At 53.2% G+C, this 19519-nt stretch overlaps 7 protein-coding genes across 7 annotated transcripts; 4 read left to right on the forward strand and 3 right to left on the reverse strand.

Annotated features, from left to right (window-relative positions):
* Positions 1-117: 117 nt before the first annotated feature.
* SEPMUDRAFT_146507 (uncharacterized protein) lies at positions 118-4210 on the forward strand. The gene has a single exon (XM_016903696.1). The coding sequence runs from the start codon at positions 494-496 to the stop codon at positions 4073-4075; it is 3582 nt and encodes a 1193-aa protein (XP_016765622.1). The 5' UTR covers positions 118-493; the 3' UTR covers positions 4076-4210.
* Positions 4211-4367: 157 nt separating this feature from the next.
* SEPMUDRAFT_146508 (cysteine proteinase) lies at positions 4368-6379 on the forward strand. Its single transcript, XM_016903697.1, has one exon. It carries the CDS (start codon positions 4523-4525, stop codon positions 6275-6277), a length of 1755 nt encoding a protein of 584 aa, XP_016765623.1. The 5' UTR covers positions 4368-4522; the 3' UTR covers positions 6278-6379.
* Positions 6378-10803, reverse strand: SEPMUDRAFT_130237 (Rgp1-domain-containing protein). The gene is made up of 2 exons (XM_016902346.1): positions 8064-10803; positions 6378-7873 (listed from the first exon to the last, which is right to left on the reverse strand). Exons 1-2 carry the CDS (start codon positions 10668-10670, stop codon positions 6461-6463), a joined length of 4020 nt encoding a protein of 1339 aa, XP_016765624.1. The 5' UTR covers positions 10671-10803; the 3' UTR covers positions 6378-6460.
* Positions 10804-11141: 338 nt separating this feature from the next.
* SEPMUDRAFT_130238 (diphthamide biosynthesis protein 1) lies at positions 11142-12621 on the reverse strand (the record flags this gene model as incomplete). The annotated part of the gene is made up of 2 exons (XM_016902347.1): positions 12403-12621; positions 11142-12346 (listed from the first exon to the last, which is right to left on the reverse strand). The coding sequence occupies exons 1-2, from the start codon at positions 12590-12592 to the stop codon at positions 11142-11144; spliced, it is 1395 nt and encodes a 464-aa protein (XP_016765625.1). The 5' UTR covers positions 12593-12621.
* A 949-nt stretch (positions 12622-13570) lies between these two features.
* On the forward strand, positions 13571-16904 carry SEPMUDRAFT_146509 (glycoside hydrolase family 16 protein). Its single transcript, XM_016903698.1, has 3 exons — positions 13571-14620; positions 14681-15958; positions 16012-16904. The coding sequence occupies exons 1-3, from the start codon at positions 13959-13961 to the stop codon at positions 16148-16150; spliced, it is 2079 nt and encodes a 692-aa protein (XP_016765626.1). The 5' UTR covers positions 13571-13958; the 3' UTR covers positions 16151-16904.
* Positions 16905-17135: 231 nt separating this feature from the next.
* On the reverse strand, positions 17136-17489 carry SEPMUDRAFT_29298 (uncharacterized protein; the record flags this gene model as incomplete). Its single annotated transcript, XM_016908452.1, has 1 exon — positions 17136-17489. A coding segment is annotated over one exon (354 nt), but the record flags the coding sequence as incomplete, so codon positions are not given.
* A 1582-nt stretch (positions 17490-19071) lies between these two features.
* SEPMUDRAFT_138188 (uncharacterized protein) lies at positions 19072-19512 on the forward strand (the record flags this gene model as incomplete). Its single annotated transcript, XM_016902869.1, has 3 exons — positions 19072-19220; positions 19301-19429; positions 19491-19512. 3 exons carry the CDS (start codon positions 19072-19074, stop codon positions 19510-19512), a joined length of 300 nt encoding a protein of 99 aa, XP_016765628.1.
* Between the last annotated feature and the right edge of the window lie 7 nt (positions 19513-19519).

Below are 19519 nucleotides of genomic sequence, written 5' to 3' on the forward strand. Positions count from 1 at the left end.
CTCCCCGACAACGTTAAACGTTTGTGTACTCCCGCCCGAGGTTGATTTCCTCGTGGAACAGGCTCGCGATGACGTTTCTGTCCAAAGAGAATTGTTCATTAGCGTTCAGGTAATGGCTATGGAACTGCCTCCTACTGGGCTGATCAATTAAACGTCCTTTACACTAGGAGGTCGAAGAAGTACGAGGATTCGCAAGGGTTGAGAATTTGAGAGACGATCTGCAATACTCCTCTCAGGACTACTATTGATCATCCTCCTGTGATCAAGCCCGTCTTCGCGATTCCAACTGTGGACGCCCTCTCCCTCTCGACGAAGTTTCGCTGCTACCTCCTACGACCATAGTCCTACACGTCGACCTTCGCGGCAATCCTGGACTGGCGTCTGGCGCGTACCTGAGGTGTCGAGCTATCCTGTTCCACTTCCACCATGTGCAGCATCTCCTGGGCTTCGAAACCGACTCGTTAGATAGCAGCCACTCGTGGGTGGTAAGGTCATGTCCAGTGAGGTTGAATCTCTCGATGCCGCCGACTCAGCTGCCTCGACATCGCTGCCTGCTGCCGTTCAATATGGTGAGTCGAGCTCCGAAGCGCAGTCGCGCAGCTCGAGCGCTATACGGAGCCTCCACAGCACCGCAGAAAACTCGCATGACTTGGGACAGAAGCAACGGAGCCGAGATCGCCTATCGAACGCATCAGAGACCTCGAGTCACAGCAAAATACCGCGTCGGATTAGGAAGCCTGGCGGCTTCTTGCTAGGCTCGGTAATTGGCAATGGACAACTGCGAGCATCACACGATTTGCCGCACTCAGGCGCCAAACAGGAGCAAAAGGGACAGATTGGCGGGGTCTACATGGAAAAGAGGCGAAATACTGCTGCTCGAGGCCCTGGAGAGTCCTCCCCCAGAGGCTCCCCGTCCACGAGTGAGCGCTCGAGCGATCGCCCTGCCCATGCCAGCTCTGGCAAGCAGTCGGAGTTGAGACAGCCGAGTCTGGATGCAGCACAATTGGTACAAATGGCCCTCAAATTGAGCGAGAGCCGAAAGCGGCACGTAAGCAACACATTGCCGTTGCCTATCCTGCCCGCTGGAGGCCGGAGATATGTGTCCGCACTGGACTCTGGCTATGGCCCCATACGATCAGCCTCGTCTGGATCAAAGCGGGCTAGCTATGCAAATGACAGTCGTATTCCTACGCCCACTTCGCAACGACATAGCCACCCCCGATCTGAGCGCCACGGAAGTCCCTTGGATGTGGAGCAGAACGTGGTCTACACGTTCTCGCCTGCCACGTTGTCTCGTGCAGAAAAGGCGCGGACGTACTTCGAGCTTGCAAGCGAGCATAGGCGCTTGCTGGAGCATTTGCCTCCACTCAGGCCTGACGCCACTGCTCCTGGTAACTACAGTATGCATGCTACAAGTAGCCCCGGCAGCGCACACTATCAATTGACAAGAATCACGTCTTCTGAAAGTGTTGTAAAGCAAAAGCTTGGGAGGGCATACAACCCTCTCCAAGCGTTGCGAGATCGACGGTTACGAAATCGGGAGCGCCGGCCGTTGACTGTGCCTATTGAGGCTTTCCACGAGACCGACAGGATTAGACGTTGGATTGACGAAGTTGACGCCGTGGCTAAGGACGGCTCTTATAGACCGGGTGAAGATCAGGTCAGACTGCCACCATTTTCAGGAGAGCTTGAAGCCGATCAAAGCACACGTTTCGGGATGGCTCACGGTCATCGCAGAACAGACACTGCGAGCTCTGTTATCACAAGACCCGAGACCGGCTGGACAATTGAGCCGGCAGAACTCCTTGCGGATGCCTATTGGGTCGAAAGGGGTGACAACAAGACCATTGTCGAGGACCGGCATGGCAATCGCATATTCCCACCACGTCCACGAGCCAGTCTGGAGGTGCCACGACGCAGCAAGGAAGTCAGCCGTCGTAGTGCAGAAACGGGCCGTCGCGATGGATCCATTGCTGATACGCACAGCGATTCTGACCAGTCTTGGGATGAGCATCGATCCAGAGCGCGGCACAAACATAAGCACATACTTCCGTTGCCACGACTCGGTCGCAATCGCGTTAGCCGATCTGGGAGCGTCACAAGCGCGTCGAGCGACGAAGGTCGTAAACCACCCCCGCTAAGATATGGCGATGACGAGGGCGGCGACGAGAACATTGGTCCACTCGAGAGGCACATGCGGGAAATGATTGCCAAGGACGAGAAAGGGGAGTTGTCCTCGCCGGAAATGGTGTCGCCAGATCACTGGGATTCACGAAATACGCCTTTCCCTGCCTCCCGTGCCGGCGCGGAGAAGTCGCGTCAAGACCCTTATGCTACAGTGACTGGCAGGCCATCTACGGACTTCCAGCGACCTCCACGGTCAAGGTCTGTGGAAAGCAGAATTTCGGAGGACCATCGACTAGCATCTTTGAACGAAATGGTAGTCGACAGCCCGACTTCTCCCGCGAGACCAACACTCTCAAGAAAGAACACTGCAGAATCGATTACAAGCAAGCAGACTTCACCTATCAAACAGAAGACAAAAGGTCTGAAGCTGTCCATGTTTCACTCACGCAGTAAGAGCAAGGAGCACAACAACATCGAGGCAACCGACTTTGCCGCGAACAACATCAATGGGGCTCCCCTCTCACCAGTACTAAGTGCAGGCTCTAGCACTGGTCTACCCAGGTCGAGCGTTGACTCTGTACGCCCACCTCAAATCCGACGGCACAAGACTTATGACAGCATTGAAAGCGACCTGCGACGTGCAGACACGACAAATACTGCGACTGGAATGTCGATGAAAGAGTCTAAGCTGTCATCAAATCGCTTCTTCAAGGGAGGCCGCGTTCGAGATCTCGTGCGCATTGAAGGCTCGCGACTCAGCGATAGGCTTCGTGGCAGTCGTGAAGGAGGTCACACGGCCGCCTCTGTTCCTCAATCCGAAGCCTCAGATGCCGAATTTGAGCCCTCTCTACAGCGACGGAGAACTGCTGACTTGTATACAGTCGATGATGGCATCAGTTCATACGCGTCCATTGAAAGTGAGCAACCCAAGTCGAAGTACTTCATGTCGGGCCTACCATCGTTCAAGTCCCCTGGTGGACGGGAAAAAACGGCTCCCGCCAGTCCATTGTCAGAAGACAGCGATCCATTCGAAAAGCTACAGAAGAGAGCACAGTCTAATCGAAAGGATCTGCCGAAGATCAATCTGCCTGATAATGGCGACACACGAGAACCCGAAATGTCACCGAGCAAATCCAGGGATGGTGCGAGTACGGTGGAGGACTCCAAGCGCCGCAAGTCCGTCTCTCAGAACGACCTCGTCCTTGATGAGGCCAGGCCGAGTGATTTACACATGAAAACTAGAGGCACCAGCACACCAGTGCCTGGCAAATGGAATTGGAGCATTTCAGACCATCTGCATCGTGAACAACTAGCCAAACCCCAAGCCGAGAACGAATTCTCGAGCAAAGTGACAACACGAGACATTGCGCGTGTGCGAGCATTGTTGCTGGCTTCGGGAATCAAGGCGCACGAAATTCGCAGTCTGGCAGACAACACCCGCGATCCACCGCTCCCGTGTATTATTAAGGCTGCAGAGACTGCGGGACGGAAGTTTGAGCCGGTAGCTCGGAAAGAAGAGCATGTAGTGGCAGCAAAGATACTGTCAAGCACGCTAGATGGCACCGTTTCCGGATTTGAAAAACTTCTCGAGCACTTTCAGGGTGGCGCCATCCGGACCTTGAGCATGCGTCTTGAAGAACTTACTCACAAATCCGGAGACCAGCTCACAAAACTGGTTCACGAGACATCGGATGAAGCAGACGCTTTCAATGTCGAGCTCACGACCAAAATGCCTCAGGACTTGAAACGCATGGACGAGACCATCGACAGCATGTTTCGTGCACGTAGAAAGAACCTAAAGCTTCTCATCAATGTCGGCTCCAAGATCTTCGAGTGGCTTTTATTGGGGATCATGTGGTCCGTCTGGTTCGTTGTTGTCATCATCAACAGTTTGAAAAGGGCGGTGGTTTTGCTGGGAAGGATGTTCAAGTGGCTTTTGTGGTGGTGAATAAGTATTTGGTTTTAATCAATTTTTAGTGATACCCTGGTCTGGTGAAGAGCGAGGCATTCCGGGCGAGCATTAATATATAAGTTAGCTGGACATAGAGACAACAGGCTATTTGACTCAGGAATACATGTAAGCACCCATGTCTGACGTCCAGCACTTCACGCTCAATTAGTAAGCCGGGCCGCCGTCATGATGTAGCTCTATATGTACCTCTTACCTAAGGTAGATACTCTAACGTCGTACCTACCCAGTAAACACCAACACCACAAACGCCTGCAAACTTGCCGCTCACGATCGCCCTTTCTCTATCCCACACACACACACACCCACTCATAAACATCGCCACAACCACCACCGCCGCCACCGCGTGTGTCATCTCTTGGTACATCGACACACTGTTCTTGTGAACCGCGCTCGCCACTGAGGTACGCAGGAAACGAGGACAAGATGGCGGAAATCGCCATAAAGGTCAAGCACCAAGGCAAGGTCCATGACCTGGAGGTGGACGTAGAGAATGGTACCGGCGAGGATCTGAAGGTTCAATTATACTCTCTCACCGGTGTCGAGCCCGACTACCAGAAGATTGTGGCGAAAAAGATGGTCAAAGACGACACGCTGCTCAAGTCACTGGGCCTCAAGCCCGGACAGACCATCACCCTCATTGGCAATCCTTCGGACAAGGTCGTGATCGATGCGCCAACGGAGAAGATGAAGTTTGCGGAAGACATGACCGAAGCCGAACTTGCACAGCAGGAGGGCGCTATACCTGCTGGCCTGCAGAATATGGGCAACACGTGCTATGCGAACGCCACGCTCCAGACGCTACGCGCTGTGCCGGAGCTGATCGAAGAGTTGAAGGTCTATAAACCCGCTGCGCCGACTGCTGGTCCATCCTCGTCACTCTTCTCAGCGGAGCAGCTGGCACAGCACGGGTTGGGAGGTCTCAGCGGCGGCTCGGACCTGACTTCTGCGTTGGGAGACCTTTTCCAGCAGATGAACGAGACTCAGCAAGGTTTTCCGCCTCTCATGTTCCTGACGGCACTCCGGCAGAAGCACCCACAGTTCGCGGAAAGGGCAAAGAATGGACATGGCTACGCGCAGCAGGATGCCGAAGAAGTCTGGTCGCAGCTAGTACAGAACCTGAGAGACACACTCAAGCTGAAGGATGACCCAAATGGCTACAAAACTTGGGTGGATAAATACATGGGCGGCAAATTTGATGTCACCACCACCTGCAAGGAAGCACCGGACGAGGGAGTCTCTACTAACAGTGAGGACTTCAACGACTTGAAGTGCAACATCAATGTGGAGGTCAACCACATGCGGGAAGGTATCAGCATCGCTCTGAACGAAGAACTGGAGAAGAATTCGCCTTCACTAGGTCGCACCGCTATCTATGCCCGCCAATCTGATATCTCGCGATTGCCGAAATACCTGCCCATTCACTTTGTACGCTTTTTCTGGCGCAAAGACACCGGCAAGAAGGCCAAGATCTTGCGAAAAGTCACTTTCCAGCACGAGATTGATGTTACGGAATTCTGCACAGACGAGCTTCGCAAGAAGCTTATCCCAGTCCGCGACCATATCCGCGAGGTGCGTAAAGAGGAGGAAGACGTAGTGCGTGCGAAGAAGAGACAAAAGCGCATCAACCAGCAGATTGAGGATGCATCCAAAGACGCAAAGGTGCGTGGCGATGAGCCCCTCCAGAAGAAACTGCAAAAGGAGAAGGAGCGTGAGTCAAAGGCCACGGGGCCTGACTCTGAAGCTGAGTTGGCCCAGCAGAAGAAGTCGAATAGTGCTCAGAAGGATACAGCAATGGGAGGTACTGAGGAGGAAGAGGTGTATAAGACAGATGAGCAGATTGAGCAGGAACGTGCGGCGTCGATCCTCGCATCGAAGAAGGAGCTCCTCAAACTTGTGCATCCAGACTTGGCGAAGGATCCTGCCTCAAACCAGACTGGACTGTATGAGCTTCGAGGTGTGGTCACCCATCAAGGGTCCTCTGCAGATTCTGGACATTACACAGCCTACGTGAAGAAGACTGCTGCACCGGGGAAGGAGGAGGATGGCAAATGGTGGTGGTTCAACGACGACAAGGTGCAGGAGGTGGACAGTGAGAAGATTGAGACACTCTCTGGCGGTGGCGAAACGCATAGCGCTCTAATCTTGCTCTACAGGGCTGTGCCATTGCCGGAGGTTTAGAGTATGCCATCACGATGCCATGATTCAGCGATGCATACATGTATGCACCATGATTGAATGCATTGCGAATAATAGAGTTTCAACAAAGATTCCGAATGTCCTTCGGTATACAACGTGTAGTCATGTATATTCATGTTACGCTCGAACGCTCAAATGCCCACAGTCCGGGTATCTTCTTCATCGCTAAACTCTACCCTGTCTGGACAAACTGTTTGTCGACTTTCTCTTGATATTGAACAGATTCTTCAACTTCCTCAATCTGCTTTCCCGCTCTTGATCCTGTTGCGCCAGCTCCGCCCGTGTGAGTGTCTGCGTCACCTCTGGCAGCTGCTCACCCGCACTACTCGTCTGGTCGTTGGGGTCAGCAACAGTGACGACATGTTCATGTGATCTCCTTCTGTGATCTCGCGCTGCAGTTGCCACGACCCTCTGCAGAATTTGAGAAGCGTTCAAGCCTGCCAAGCTGCCGGTAGCGTGTTGTGTCGCTGGGTTTCGCCACGGGCAATGCTCTCGATGCATTTCCACAAGATCGATGCTCGCTTCATCATCCTGCTCCTCGTCGCTGGTCGTCGAGGGGCGCCGCCGTGCGGCAACGTAGTCTGGTTGGTACATCCACAGTCCTATACGTTGAAAACACGCATCACAATGTAAAAGATCGTTGCCCGATTCTGAAGAGCCTCGCCAGCCGTGAAGGGCGATTTCGAATGCTGTTATCGAGCTGTGCAGTGTCGTGTCGGACGGATCGATGACTTCCCGTGGGAGGTCCTTGAAAAGTTTCTGGTTCACAGATGTAGGTTCCAAAGTTCTGATGGTGACCTTGTCGATGGAGCTCCCTATGCTCAGTAGGCTTCGAAAGCGTTTGGACAATTCAGGCTGCCAGACAGTGGGGCGCACGACCGGAAGACGGTAGATGTCGTCTTTGCAGCCGGCTTTGTGCCACATGCAAGAGCCGGAATGGCCATTAATAATCTCGTCCTTGAAGCGCTCTGCGAGGGCTTCTTCCAAGGCAGCAGCTTCCTCGTCCTCATCACTCCTATCCGCGTCCATGCCCACGCTGTCTTCATCTGTACGTCGCCTGCTCGAAGCATTCAAGCTTGCAACCACGCGCCTCTCGCAACCGCCTCTGCATGCCACGGTATTGACATCGACACAGACCCAGCCCCTTTTTGCCCATTCCACCTCATTAATAGGATCTGGCTTCGGATGCCATGTGCTGACGCTGCTGTACGTCTTCAGCCGAGCCAGGAAGCTGTCCTGGGACCATGGTGAGAAGTGAGGAGGTGTCTTGGGCTCCACACCACTCTTTGGCCGTGGTCGGAGAGGAGTCTTGCGCGGCAGTGATACGATCGAAGAGGCATGAACGTCGGCGGTGTTGAGGGAGGTGGTGGACGTGCTCTGGCGCAGTCGCTTGCGCGCGCGTTCTCGTGCTTCGTCGAACGCCAATGCCGAAGCCGACGTGCGAGCGGTGTTGCTGATTATGGACGTCGAGTCGTGAGTCGTATTCGTCGAGCTACTAGTGAGAGCGTCCAGCGCCTTGTAAAATTTCCGTTTGGTGGTTGCAATCGCTTCAGGCATTGTGTCGAGCGTATAGTGTATCTGTGATGTTCGTTAAGATCGTAACTTGCCCGTGTTGTCGATACATAACTGCGACGCGGGTAGGCCACGGCATCACGTGACTGATAAAAAGGAACAAATAGACCGCAAACGGAAACGTGCAAACATGATCGACCAGATGAGACGTCGATACTGCTATCTATACATATAACGCTTCGCTTTCGTGGCTTACGCCGTCTATGCCAATAGCTCCATATACCTTGAGTGGCACGGCTATTTCAAAAGTGTCGGCCGGTAATCGCTCTTTGGCAATATACGTCGTGCCCCGTTCGTCGCTCCCAAGCTCTTCAAGTAAATTGCTATCTCCATCAGTGCCCTCGATGCCCAGACCCTGTATTTGTCGGTGCGTGGTAAATTCGACTTTCAGTCTCCAAGTGAGACTCACCCCAGTTGTTTCGAAGCTCGGGGCGGCACTAGATGGTATGGCGAGACTAAAGCTAACCTGCCTGGCAAATAGTGAGTTCTGCCTACACGTTGCGTACACCTTGCGAGTCACTCGGCCGATGGAGTTACTGCTGCGTAGAGCCAACGAGGCATCGATTTGCTCAGCTGACTCTAGCTCCACAAGCAGAGAATAGATGGGAGCCTGTGCTGTGGTGCTTGGGCCCGTACTGAAATTTGCGAAGTTGAAGGTTCCAATGACGGATTCGCCGAGTCGATATGCGGGTCGCAGCATAGTAAGCACGGCCACCGGTTGTCCTGATCGAGCGATATTGAAGCGATTGCTGCTTTGCGACCCCCCTTGCCGCGATGCACTCAATTCACTTCGATTCGAGCGTAGAATAGCGAAGTCGATGGCTTCCTTGATTTTGGTGGGGGCCAGATCGACAAGACTGTTTCGTCGAGACAGTGATGGTAACTGAGGAGATCTCGGAGAGGTAGGAGACAACAAGATACCGTTGGCATCGACTGGTGTATCGAGTAGTCTTTTCGTGTATCGTAAAAAATCCTCTAACCCTTGTTTGGGAGTCTTTTTGTGCTTGGGTTCTGTATCGGACAAGAATTTCGGCGTGCCATTGGAATCCGGCGAGTCGGAAGAGATACTCGTCGTGCGCGCAGCATCTTGTAATAGTACATAAGGAGACATGAGATCGTGACCAAGAGTGTCTCCCCGGGAGTCGTAGCTCCCTAGCACTCGGAAGGGAACATCAACGTGCTTTACAATCTGACCTCCCGGCCGCTGCACTCCAAGCGAGAGATGGTAAGTGACTTTCATCGCCCTTCCTTTGTGTGTGGGAGGTAAACCTCGAGGAAGGGAGAATCTGTAGCTATAGCTTTTGCTCTCTCCAGGCGCCAGCTTCAATTCCACGAAGAGTAGACTTTGAGGTGTCGATAAGAGTGGTATGGTTTTGGAGCCGGCCGTCGCCTTCATCTGCGCCATCGAACTCATCTCGTCGCCTCCCAGCAAGCCGCCGAGAGATTCACCAATGTTTCCCCAACTGAGTGCACCGAACAGGCCAGATGAACGCTTCGAGCGCTCAACCCCAACTACTCCCCCACCACCTTGCACACCCTTCCTTTTGACCTCCTCAAATGGCGCAGCATTGACAAGACTTCCATCAATTGTGAATTGGCCCACAGTCTGTGCGTACGCCATCATCAATGTCTCTGGCACAGCAGGTTTGTTTTGAGGAGACCTCGAATATTGTCGTGAGTGTGACCGTCCAGGGAGTAGTCGTGCAAACTGTTGTTGCAGGGGAAGCTCGGAAGCCAAGGTTTCGTCACTGTGATTGCTCATGGAATAGATTTCGCTGCTCGTCCGCGGAGTGCCATCCTGTGAAGTTTCTGACATGACCCGAGAGATGGGGTTCAGGCTGCCCATACCTCCAGACCAACTGTCCGGTGGCTGTGGCGAGCGCTGCCTCCTGCTAGAGTGCATCGTTGAGGGATTGCGCGTGAGCGTGGGTCGTGGTGTTGCTGACTCTTCTACTGGAGACGGCACTTGTGGCGAAGACTCTGGAGGAAACTTGAAACTGTTGAAAGCAGAAGCAACTTGTGTCTCTGCACTAGACTGTTTCCTTAGACTGGATTGTCTCCCCAGTTGTGGTGTGTTGCCAGCAGATGTCGTACCTGGACGTCTTCGGGCTGGACGGGTAGGTAACGGTCGCTCCGTTGTACTATTGTCGGCGGAAAGTGTGGTGGCCTCATACAAAGGTGAGGGCTGGCGCGGTGATAGCATGCCCAAGGCAGCTGGTGACTGTCCTCCTAGGGTCGATGTGTATTGCAGACTGGCACTACGCCCATGCCCCTTCATGGGTCTCTTGCCTGGCCCGTTGTGAAGACCAGATGCCCTGCCCTCGCTAATGGCCTCACTCCCGAGCGACATGATCGACAGGCTGCGCCCATGGCTCTTGTTTGGCCTCGAGGCGCTGACGGGAGTGTTGGCGGTCTGAGGAGTGGTGCCGAGGAGGCCAGTCCCATTTTCTAGTCTTGCGGATCCATTCGCTACGCTCAGAGACAGCGTCGGCCGGTGTCCTCTGCTACCATGCGTGCCCTTCGCGCTCGCTACCGATACTGACGGCGCTCTGGATAATGCCAATGGCGGTGCTTTCAACTGCGCAAGCGAGGAGCGCCGACTGTGCGCCCTCGAGACGCTGATAGATTGCCCTCTGCTATACGCGTCGCCGCTTCCCAGAGCATGCGGCCTCTCGGTCCCCGCAGGCCGTGCTATGTTCTTGAATGTGATGATGCATTCAACCTGCTCTCCTGCATATATGGCCGGCTCTTTCCATTGCACGTATGCGCGGATATTCGACGGCGCAGACGGCGTCGGTGGCATCGTGAACAATACTACTGCTCAACTTCCATAGCGATGACGATGTTGAAGCATTCTCTCCGCCTGTATGTGCCTCTTAGTGAAGCATGGCCAGGTGTTCGTGTAGATCGCTGGGCGCAAGGTGATTTAGCCCAATGATTCGGTCCACTTCCCTCAACGTGCGCGAACCTTCAAGGGATCCAAGTATGGCTTCCAATGGCGACGTGGTTATTACGGCATAAAGGTATGCTCAATTGCAGAAGCGAGGACTCGGACACTCGACCACAATATGTATGTAAGCACCTAGGAAAGATCTTAAAGATGCTCCGCTGAGAAATGGCGCTAGTGGCAGTCGCCAATATCAATGTCACATGCGTTACACTTTGGGAAGGGTAGCTACAGGTATCCATGAGACTTTTGTAACGTGCATTCTACTGGAAGGCCGACACTGTACACATGAACTGGATCATATACAGACGCAGTCATATTCATCTTTTATACCGCATTCGATAGCATCGGCGGGACCGCAACGTCTTCGGCCTTCACTCTAGCTAAGCCTTGCTTGCTATAAAAGTCCATAGGGTATACTGTCTCTTCCTTCTCACCCGTGATCTCGTTGACTTGTCCCTCCCATCCCTTTCGTTCTCCCAGAGTCACCAAAGCTTCATACGGTGTTAGCAGAGGTCGTGGGAAAGCATAGCCCCAATCAATACTGAGCCGAGGACAAGCCACCTGAACCCAACACTCTACATCCGGCATCATCGCAAGCTTGCCCGGAAAGATTTCGCTGAGAAGCAAGTTCACCCAGGTGATGCCCTTCTCGCGTAGATGATTCTCGATCAAAGTCATCGTGTGCGGATTGCCTTGTCGTCCCAGGCTGCCCAAGATCAAGCCCCACTTCTTCGCCTTCCGTGCTTGTGTAAGTGCTTTGGATCGATCTGCGAGTAGTGTATCGTGATCATACGTCTCGTGCGTCAACCGTCGCGAGTACGGATCGTATCTATATGCCGGCGTTGATGGGTTGTGAATCATCGCACTTTCCAGGTGAAAACGACCATCCCCCAGATACAGAATTAGGTCCACATTCTGCTCCTTCGTAAGACGTGGTGATGTGCAGCCCAGTATTTCGCCTTTGGAGAGAGGCATGATTTGAGGGACAATGAGATTGTAACCTGCCGATCGAAGCTGTTGCGAAGTGCCGTGAAGCGTAGCGTTGAATTGTATTGTCCCTACCATAGCAATTGTGCTGCCGGGCTTGAAGTTGCGCTCGATGGTAGCAAGCAAGTGCTCGACGTCTATCTGTATGTCCACGAAGACATATAAAGTCTGGATCTTCGTCACATTTACAGGGATCAGGCACGAATGGGCATAATGCACGAGGAGATCGCAGCCCAGAGCTCGTGCTGTGTAGTCGTCGATGCAGCAAGCGCCATATGTCACGTCGCCCATGATGAGCGTACTGACACCCGGGCAAAACTGTGTGAGGATGTCGGAAATGGTTGTGGCAAATAACAACAAGCCTTCGGGCATTTGCAGCGCAATCTGCTTCGCACCAGAAGTCCTGATGCGATGAATGGTCTTGTGAATCTCAAAATTGTAGTTTTTCGGTAATAGTGCAATTGCATCGTTGATAGCTGGGTCGTACAGGATCTCATCCGGCACGTTGTTCAGGGCACGGGCAGGCCGCCGTCGTGGAGCAACTACTTCTATCAGCTCGTGCTTTGTGCTACCCAAGGTCGCGTAGGATAAGGCGTACCCTGAACAGCACCCGTATCCTCAATCGCGCCACCGCCGGCCTCTGCTTTCGCAGCGGCTTTGGCATCTGCGGCTCGTCTGCCAATGAACCGCCTTTTGGGCTGTTTTGGCAGAGTTGCGGCGCCGTCGTGATTGTCGGCTGCAACAGGCAGATCAGGGCCAAGGTCTGCCAGCGCTCGGTCTTCCTCCATTCCGTCAGATGGTTGCAGGTCAGTGCGATGATTGGAGGACTGGAGTTCTTTTCTTGGTGCAGACAGGATGACTATACAGTTAATGTGCAGAAAACAAAACCAGGGTAGAACTCAGGTGGTCAGGTAAGCTCGCTTAAAATAAACCTGAAAAAGTGCTTATTTTGGTCGTGGCGTGGTGGTCCTGGAATGGCGCAACTCAGGCGCATATGTGCCTGATCCTCCAACGTAAAATATGGTCAGAAGCTCAGTGAAGCCAATGTAGGCCTCTTCGATGCCTGTTTCGGCGCAGCGGAGTGTGAATATCATGTATCAGGAGAGCATCAAGGTATTCTAGGTCAGGTACCTAGGTACCTAGGTAGGTATCGAGCAGTCCTACCTCCAGCCTACTGAAGTACGGGCACAGCCTACAGGTAAGCCCTAAGGGCCGGAGGCGGCGAGGCCGATATTGAAGTTGCGCCGCTGGCACCCCGGGCAGTGGGCACTTAGCAAGTTCTTATTCCACCTCCAGGGTGTGGTAGAAGAAGCTTAACGTTGTTCTAGAGGCCCAGTTGCCAGGGTCAAACTACTGTAGGTAGGTCTAGCTCAAGATTTAGAGGTACAGATGCCTGCCAGCAGCATTGATCGCGGAGCCGAAAAGAACCTGGAAGTACCTATAGGCAGGCAGCACGTCGTTCATATGAGCGTCTATACACACGGTACCTTACACCTACATGAAGTACATCCTACATTTACTTAGTAATTATCTAATATACCACACTTAATATATATTCGCCCCGATCCAGCGAGGATAAGTGGAGCCTCTCCACACCACCGCCACTGGACACTGGCTGGCTGGCTAGAACTGCCCTTCAACGCCCCTGATGGCGTACCTGTAGTCGGTTAGGCCGTACTCTCGCTACCTCCGTACCTACACGCGCAAAACATCCTTCTACCTACTTCCCGTCCTCCTTCCTCCTACTCACCCGACTCGTTTATGAGGCCAACTGTGTCTGCGCACCACTCCCACTGCTCGTTTGTCTGTTTTGTCTCTTCTGCACCACCTCCACGCCACATACGCATCGAACATTAGCACTGCCGTATCAGATTCAGGTCTCACTCTCACAGCACAACACACGCACGCACATACTCTCGTTCCGCCATCATCAGAAACAACACAGTCTCGCCGTCTGGTCTGTCCTGCACGCGCCTACATACACCTACCACCACACCCACACACTCATATCATCCACACCGAGCCGCAATTCCAACTCACCATTCGCTTGTCACCACATGCGGTCGACGTAGACCTCGCTCCTAGCCGCCTCACTCGCCCTCTCCGCCCTCTACTCCGCCCCGGCGTGGCCGTGTGCCCGGCCTACTGCTTGCCATGGACCGGCACAATCCCCCTCGCATTCAAGTGCATTCGAGCAACGATGCACTCCTCGACCTCGGACAGCCCGCTGGCGCAGCCTCACGACCTCAGCTGACTCCACGGCAGCCCTCTTCGCGATCGCTCACACAACCTGGCCGGCCAGGGACCACACAAACCCTACGCAATGCCGCCAGTGGCAACTCCCTGTACTCTTCAGCCGCGCCCGCGGAGTCGTCTGAGCTACTGCTGCCACCGCGCAAAACTCAGATGCGAAGGTTCCGAGATGAGGACAGTCCTATGCGTTCGCCCTCAGAAAACGGCTTCAATTCAAGGAGAACTTCTTGGTCGTCGGAAAGCGCAGGGAGCAGGGACAGCAGATATGGCGGGCCTTTCGTATCGCCGTTTGACGACTCAAGAGCACCGTCCAGAGCAGGAAGCGATGATGGAGTCACCACACAGACGGTCAGCGAAAAATTTAATATTCTGCCAGGAGCAGGTCTCCTGTTGTTTCCAGAAGATGTGGAGAAGGATGACTACTTGCACAACCCAGATCCGAACGACAAGGATGGCAGGCTAGTGTGCGCCGATTTGTTTAGCAAGAGAGGGTTCGTAAATGTCGGGGGCCTAGCGTTGATTACCATCGGAATTCTGATTCTGTTCATCGGCTATCCTATATTGTGAGTTGCTGCCTCGACTGTGGGAAAAACGACGACAGTCATAGCTAACATTGTGTGCAGAACTTTTGTTCAAAGCAAGATTGATCCAAGCAACGGCGCTTGCTCGAGAGACCCAGATTGTATCTCTGACCAGCGGCCTCTGCTATCGAATCTGCGCCAGAGTGTGATTGACCCGGACACTCCAGATTCCGTCAAAACGCGCAAGGGAGACAATGGCAAGCAACAAACACTCGTCTTCAGCGATGAGTTCAACAAGCCTGGCCGAACCTTTTACGACGAGGATGATCCCTATTTTCAAGCTATGGACTTCTGGTACGGAGTCACCATGGACCTGGAATGGTATGATCCGGATGCCGTCACGACGGAAGGCGGCACGCTGAATCTCAAGTTCGACGCCTTCCAAAACCACAATCTCAATTACAGATCTGGCATGATTCAGTCCTGGAATAAACTATGCTTCAAAGGCGGGTACCTGGAAGCATCCATATCGCTACCCGGCCGTGGTGACACGATTGGGTTTTGGCCAGGCTTCTGGTCTATGGGCAATCTTGGTCGACCTGGCTTTGCTGCAACGACTGACGGCATGTGGCCATACAGCTACCATGATAAGTGCGACGTCGGTATCACACCAAATCAGTCTGACCCGGATGGATTGAGTTATCTTCCCGGCATGAGGCTTCCAGCGTGTACTTGCAATGGTGAGGATCATCCTTCGCCTGGAATCAGCCGGAGTGCTCCAGAAATCGATGCCATTGAAGCCTCTGTCGAATACCTTCAGCCTCCGCTGGGTGCCGCCGTCGGCTCTGCATCTCAATCGTTTCAAGTCGCACCCTTTGATGTTTTCTGGCAGCCCCAAGCTGATTGGATGGAGATTTACGATTACTCTGTCACGGAAGCGAACGCATATCAGGGAGGTCAATTTCAAGAGGCCGTTTCTGCACTCTCTACTCTGAACAACGATTGGTATGACGGCAAAGCCTATCAAACCTACGCGTTCGAGTACGAACCTGGTGCAGGTGGTTACATTACGTGGTACATCGGTGATGAGCCGACTTGGAAGATGGAAGGCAATGCCATCGGGCCAAATGGCAACATTGGCCAGCGCGTGGTGCCACAGGAGCCCATGACTATCATTGCCAATTTCGGAATGAGTAACAGTTTCTCAGCCGTCAACCTCACAGGACTGGCCAAGTTGTTTCCTGCCACCATGAGGATTGACTACATACGGATTTATCAACAGGAAGGCGATGAATTGACGTGCGATCCGATCGGATACCCAACGACAGATTATATCAAGAACCACCCAGAACCTTACGCGAATATCAACTTGACGCACTGGTAAGATGATGGCTCGACGGAGACATCAGTACTACGTAGCTAACCATTTATAGGGAGCAAGCGGATTATTCCTTCCCCCAAAACTCGTTTATGCATGGTTGCTCGTCGGACAGCAAACCCAAAGGCAAGAAGTCAAAGAGGTCGTCAGGAACGCCTGCCGGCGAATGGTGGAGAAGCTGGTTCTGGAGCTAGACTACCATGACAGGATCGAAGCCGTTGCGACCATGCCTCTAAGCACTTGACGACTTTAGGCCGCTGGGCAACTTGATTCGCACGCATTGCATTTGCCGGAAGTACAGCAACGCATTCAATGCCAGTGGTCAACTAATATATTATGGATTCGAAGCATCAATAGCGAACGACATGTCTCTATGAGCACGGCCCGAGCAACGCCGTGCCCGACATGCGAGGAGGACCACACAATGACCCCAGCGGGTCCAATTGTATAATTTCGCATCGATCATGGCTTTCTCTGCGATGTCCTATAGATGTCACCACCATCACCACCACCACCACCACCACCACTACTACTACTATGTACGCACAGCCTGGACGTTTCGCGCATCGCATTGGAGTTTGTTTTAGGCACGGGAGGACATTGGATGAATTGGACAATGAAACCCGGGTACAAGGGAAAGAAGGCCCTTTGGAAGCAGAGCATTTCCACAGCGGGCTCAGATCGCGTGCGATTTTGGAAAGAAAAGAAGAAAGAAAAAGACATGTTGCCCAAGATTGGCGACATCCAACCAGATACTGTAGTTTTCATGATACGATGCGGCGTGATGGCTTCGCGATGGCTGTAGAGAAAAGAGAGATAGGAACAGGAAGAGAAAGATACAGAAAGAGAGATAGACGAGGAGTCAAAGAGTGAAATCAAGCACAGTCTCCATTGCCCATGGTTTGCAGAGCCAGCTGTCAATTTTCGGTCCTTAGCAATATGTATGGGGGGGTATACAAAGAACATTACCATCATTGCCCATGGAGGTCTCACATCAGCCTCTGCTCATTTCCCCTGATGGGCACTTTTCTCAATCTATGAGACATTTTTTAATCTACGGGACAGCTCTCCGGGCTCCCATTACGACAACCCCCAAGTTGTTCCCCTACTCGCAGTACCCGGACCTTCCACATTATGATTATTATTATGATTACGATTATCATCATCATCCTCCTCCTCCTCCACCAGCCTCAACGTCTCCTCGAGCACCAAAAAATCGCGTTCCAGCATCTCGGCCCAATTCTGCACATGGCCAATCTCATTGACACATTTGGTCGCCCGATCGAGTTGCCGTTGCCATTTCGCGCCCTCTTTAGCGAGAGCAGACGTCTGTTTCTGGAGCTCGGCTTCTTGCTTGGCAATGGCGGTGGCGTTGGCGTGTAAATCGGTGGCTCGCCGTTGGAATTTCGTGTCGTAGTGTGAGCCGGCGGATTCGAGGGATGCGAGGACTGCGGCGCGAGCTTCTGTTTGGGCTTGATGAGGACTTTCACGGCTGGAGGAGGGGACGGCTGTGGTTGAGGAGTTTGTGGTGGATGAGGGAGAGGGCATGGTCGAGGATGTCTTGTTGTTTTTGTTGTTCTTGTTATTGTTGTCTGTATAGGCTAGAAGGTGGATGTGAGAGGCAAAGCGAAAGAGGTTGGGAGATGCATCCTTCGTAAGTACACCTCATGTAGCAGTCCCGCGTGTTCGTGGCGTGGCGAAACTGCGGATGGTGCCTGCCTGCCTGGGATAGCTTCCCATCTGACAGCTGCAGTGCAGGCGGGAAGAGCGGTAAGAGGTAGGAGGTAGGTAGGTAGGTACCGAATACATGTAGGTAACTTCCAATAGGTGGTCGCAATGCATCGAGGAGGTCAAGGACGGACTGCAATTGCTTGGCTGCTGAGCTCTGACGTGTTCCCGTCTGCGCTATCTACATGTACTGTACATATCTCACGTACCTTATGTCGTGCGAGTGTGTGTCAGCAACACGGATACCGTCTACCTGTACATTACCTATTCGAGATCCTCCAATACCGTAATCGTCTGTCTACAGCTGGAGAGGGAACGGCAAACAGCAGTGAGGGAATTTGGTTGTCAGCAGATTTCTTCAGAGTCAGACCCGTAATATACTCTCACAGTGCCTAGGAGGTCAGGTAAGGTAGGTAGTAGTACTGTAGGAGGTAGAGGTACAAGGTACCTTAAGGTAAGGTAGGTATAGCAGCTTCTGCCTGGCCAGGCGCCAAGCCCACAGGCCCCACGCCCGTGCCATGCGGCCCGCTGAACGCTTCCATCTCCACCTCCCATCCCCATCCCCATCTCCATCTCCATCTCCATTCACCTCCTCGAATTTTCCAATCACACCCACCGCAGATGTCACCCCTCCATAGACATCTCCCACCTCAAGGCGATTGTCACTGCAGCACAGATATCGCTCTTCACAGACATTGGCTTTCTACGGATAACATCTCTCCTTCTGACATCGCAGTCTGTCGCAGCCGGGAGAGCTACGGCCATCGTCAGCTTGCACGTCCTCGCCATGCTGCGTGACCCGTTTCAACAGGATGAATCATCGCCACCACTGACTACTCGTCCTCCTCCTCTCCTCCCTGCCGTGTCCGAGGGCACCGGAGATGCCGCTTTCATGTTGGGCTTCGTGGACATCCCATGCATACTCGACGGTCAGGATCTCCCGCAGCCGGACGATCTATGTGCTGCCGTTGCCCGCAGCTGCATATTCTCTGTCTTTGATGTTCTTGCCAAGTGGCGGAAGTTCTTTGAGAATCAGACGGGTGGTGTGGTTTATGCTTCGTCAACAGGTAAGGCGCTTACTCTAGCTATGGCCATGGAGAGAGTAGATATTGTATCGCTCTTGGTAGGTCTCCGGGGCTTGGAGAATGGCGAGGTAAGAACGCCGCTGAGTGCTGGGCATATCTGCAATTTCGAAGCGTGACTTTGGAATGGCTGGGACGTTAATGCTCCGTTGTCACCTATTGGACCAACAGCTCTTGGGCACGTAGTTCACGACGAGACTCTGGTCAAGTGGTTCCTAGACTACGGTGCGGATCCAAACGGCGGCTACAAATATGAGACAGCGTTCTCCGATGCTGTTAGCTCGGGCTCGATCGAAGTTATTAAGATGTTCTTAGAACATGGCGCCGACGTTCACCGAGGTGATGTGATGTTCTTTGCTACTGGGCCAAAGAGAGCAGTAGAAGTCACGAGAGTGTTACTGTGCAAAGGCGCAGACCCGAATCGCCTCCGCTTTGATGGGCTAGAACCAGGATAGTCCATTTTTGGCCAAACCCCCCCCCCCCCCCCCCGGTTTAGGAACGCCTCTGCATACTGCTATTATAGCTACCTCCTAGCAGACTGGACCTTGTGCTTGCTCTCTTGAAAGGAGGCGCTGATGTGAATGTTAAGGATACACTTGGCAGAACACCGAGGATGCTGGCGGAACTAAGGCGTGAATCTGAGGTCCTTGTTTTGCTTTTTGCGTATACCTCCCAAGAGACCCTGCGATGCAGCGATGGGCGATCGCCTAACTCAGAATAATAGACGAAAACAGGGTCTGCTCTAGGGTAGTC

Source organism: Sphaerulina musiva (genome assembly GCF_000320565.1).
Source record: "Sphaerulina musiva SO2202 unplaced genomic scaffold SEPMUscaffold_1, whole genome shotgun sequence".
Taxonomy (NCBI): Eukaryota; Fungi; Ascomycota; class Dothideomycetes; order Mycosphaerellales; family Mycosphaerellaceae; genus Sphaerulina; species Sphaerulina musiva.

Bases quoted from the DNA above. Each gene is read 5' to 3' on its own strand.
- SEPMUDRAFT_130237 (XM_016902346.1), bottom strand. From the start codon at position 10,670: ATGCCACCGACGCCGTCTGCGCCGTCGAATATCCGCGCATACGTGCAA. The intron at 7,874-8,063 runs GTAAGCCACGAA...CGAACATCACAG, and splicing joins GAGCTATTGGCATAGACGGC to ATACACTATACGCTCGACAC.
- SEPMUDRAFT_146509 (XM_016903698.1), top strand. From the start codon at position 13,959: ATGGACCGGCACAATCCCCCTCGCATTCAAGTGCATTCGAGCAACGAT. The intron at 14,621-14,680 runs GTGAGTTGCTGC...CATTGTGTGCAG, and splicing joins TTCATCGGCTATCCTATATT to AACTTTTGTTCAAAGCAAGA. The intron at 15,959-16,011 runs GTAAGATGATGG...AACCATTTATAG, and splicing joins AATATCAACTTGACGCACTG to GGAGCAAGCGGATTATTCCT.
- SEPMUDRAFT_146508 (XM_016903697.1), top strand. From the start codon at position 4,523: ATGGCGGAAATCGCCATAAAGGTCAAGCACCAAGGCAAGGTCCATGAC.
- SEPMUDRAFT_146507 (XM_016903696.1), top strand. From the start codon at position 494: ATGTCCAGTGAGGTTGAATCTCTCGATGCCGCCGACTCAGCTGCCTCG.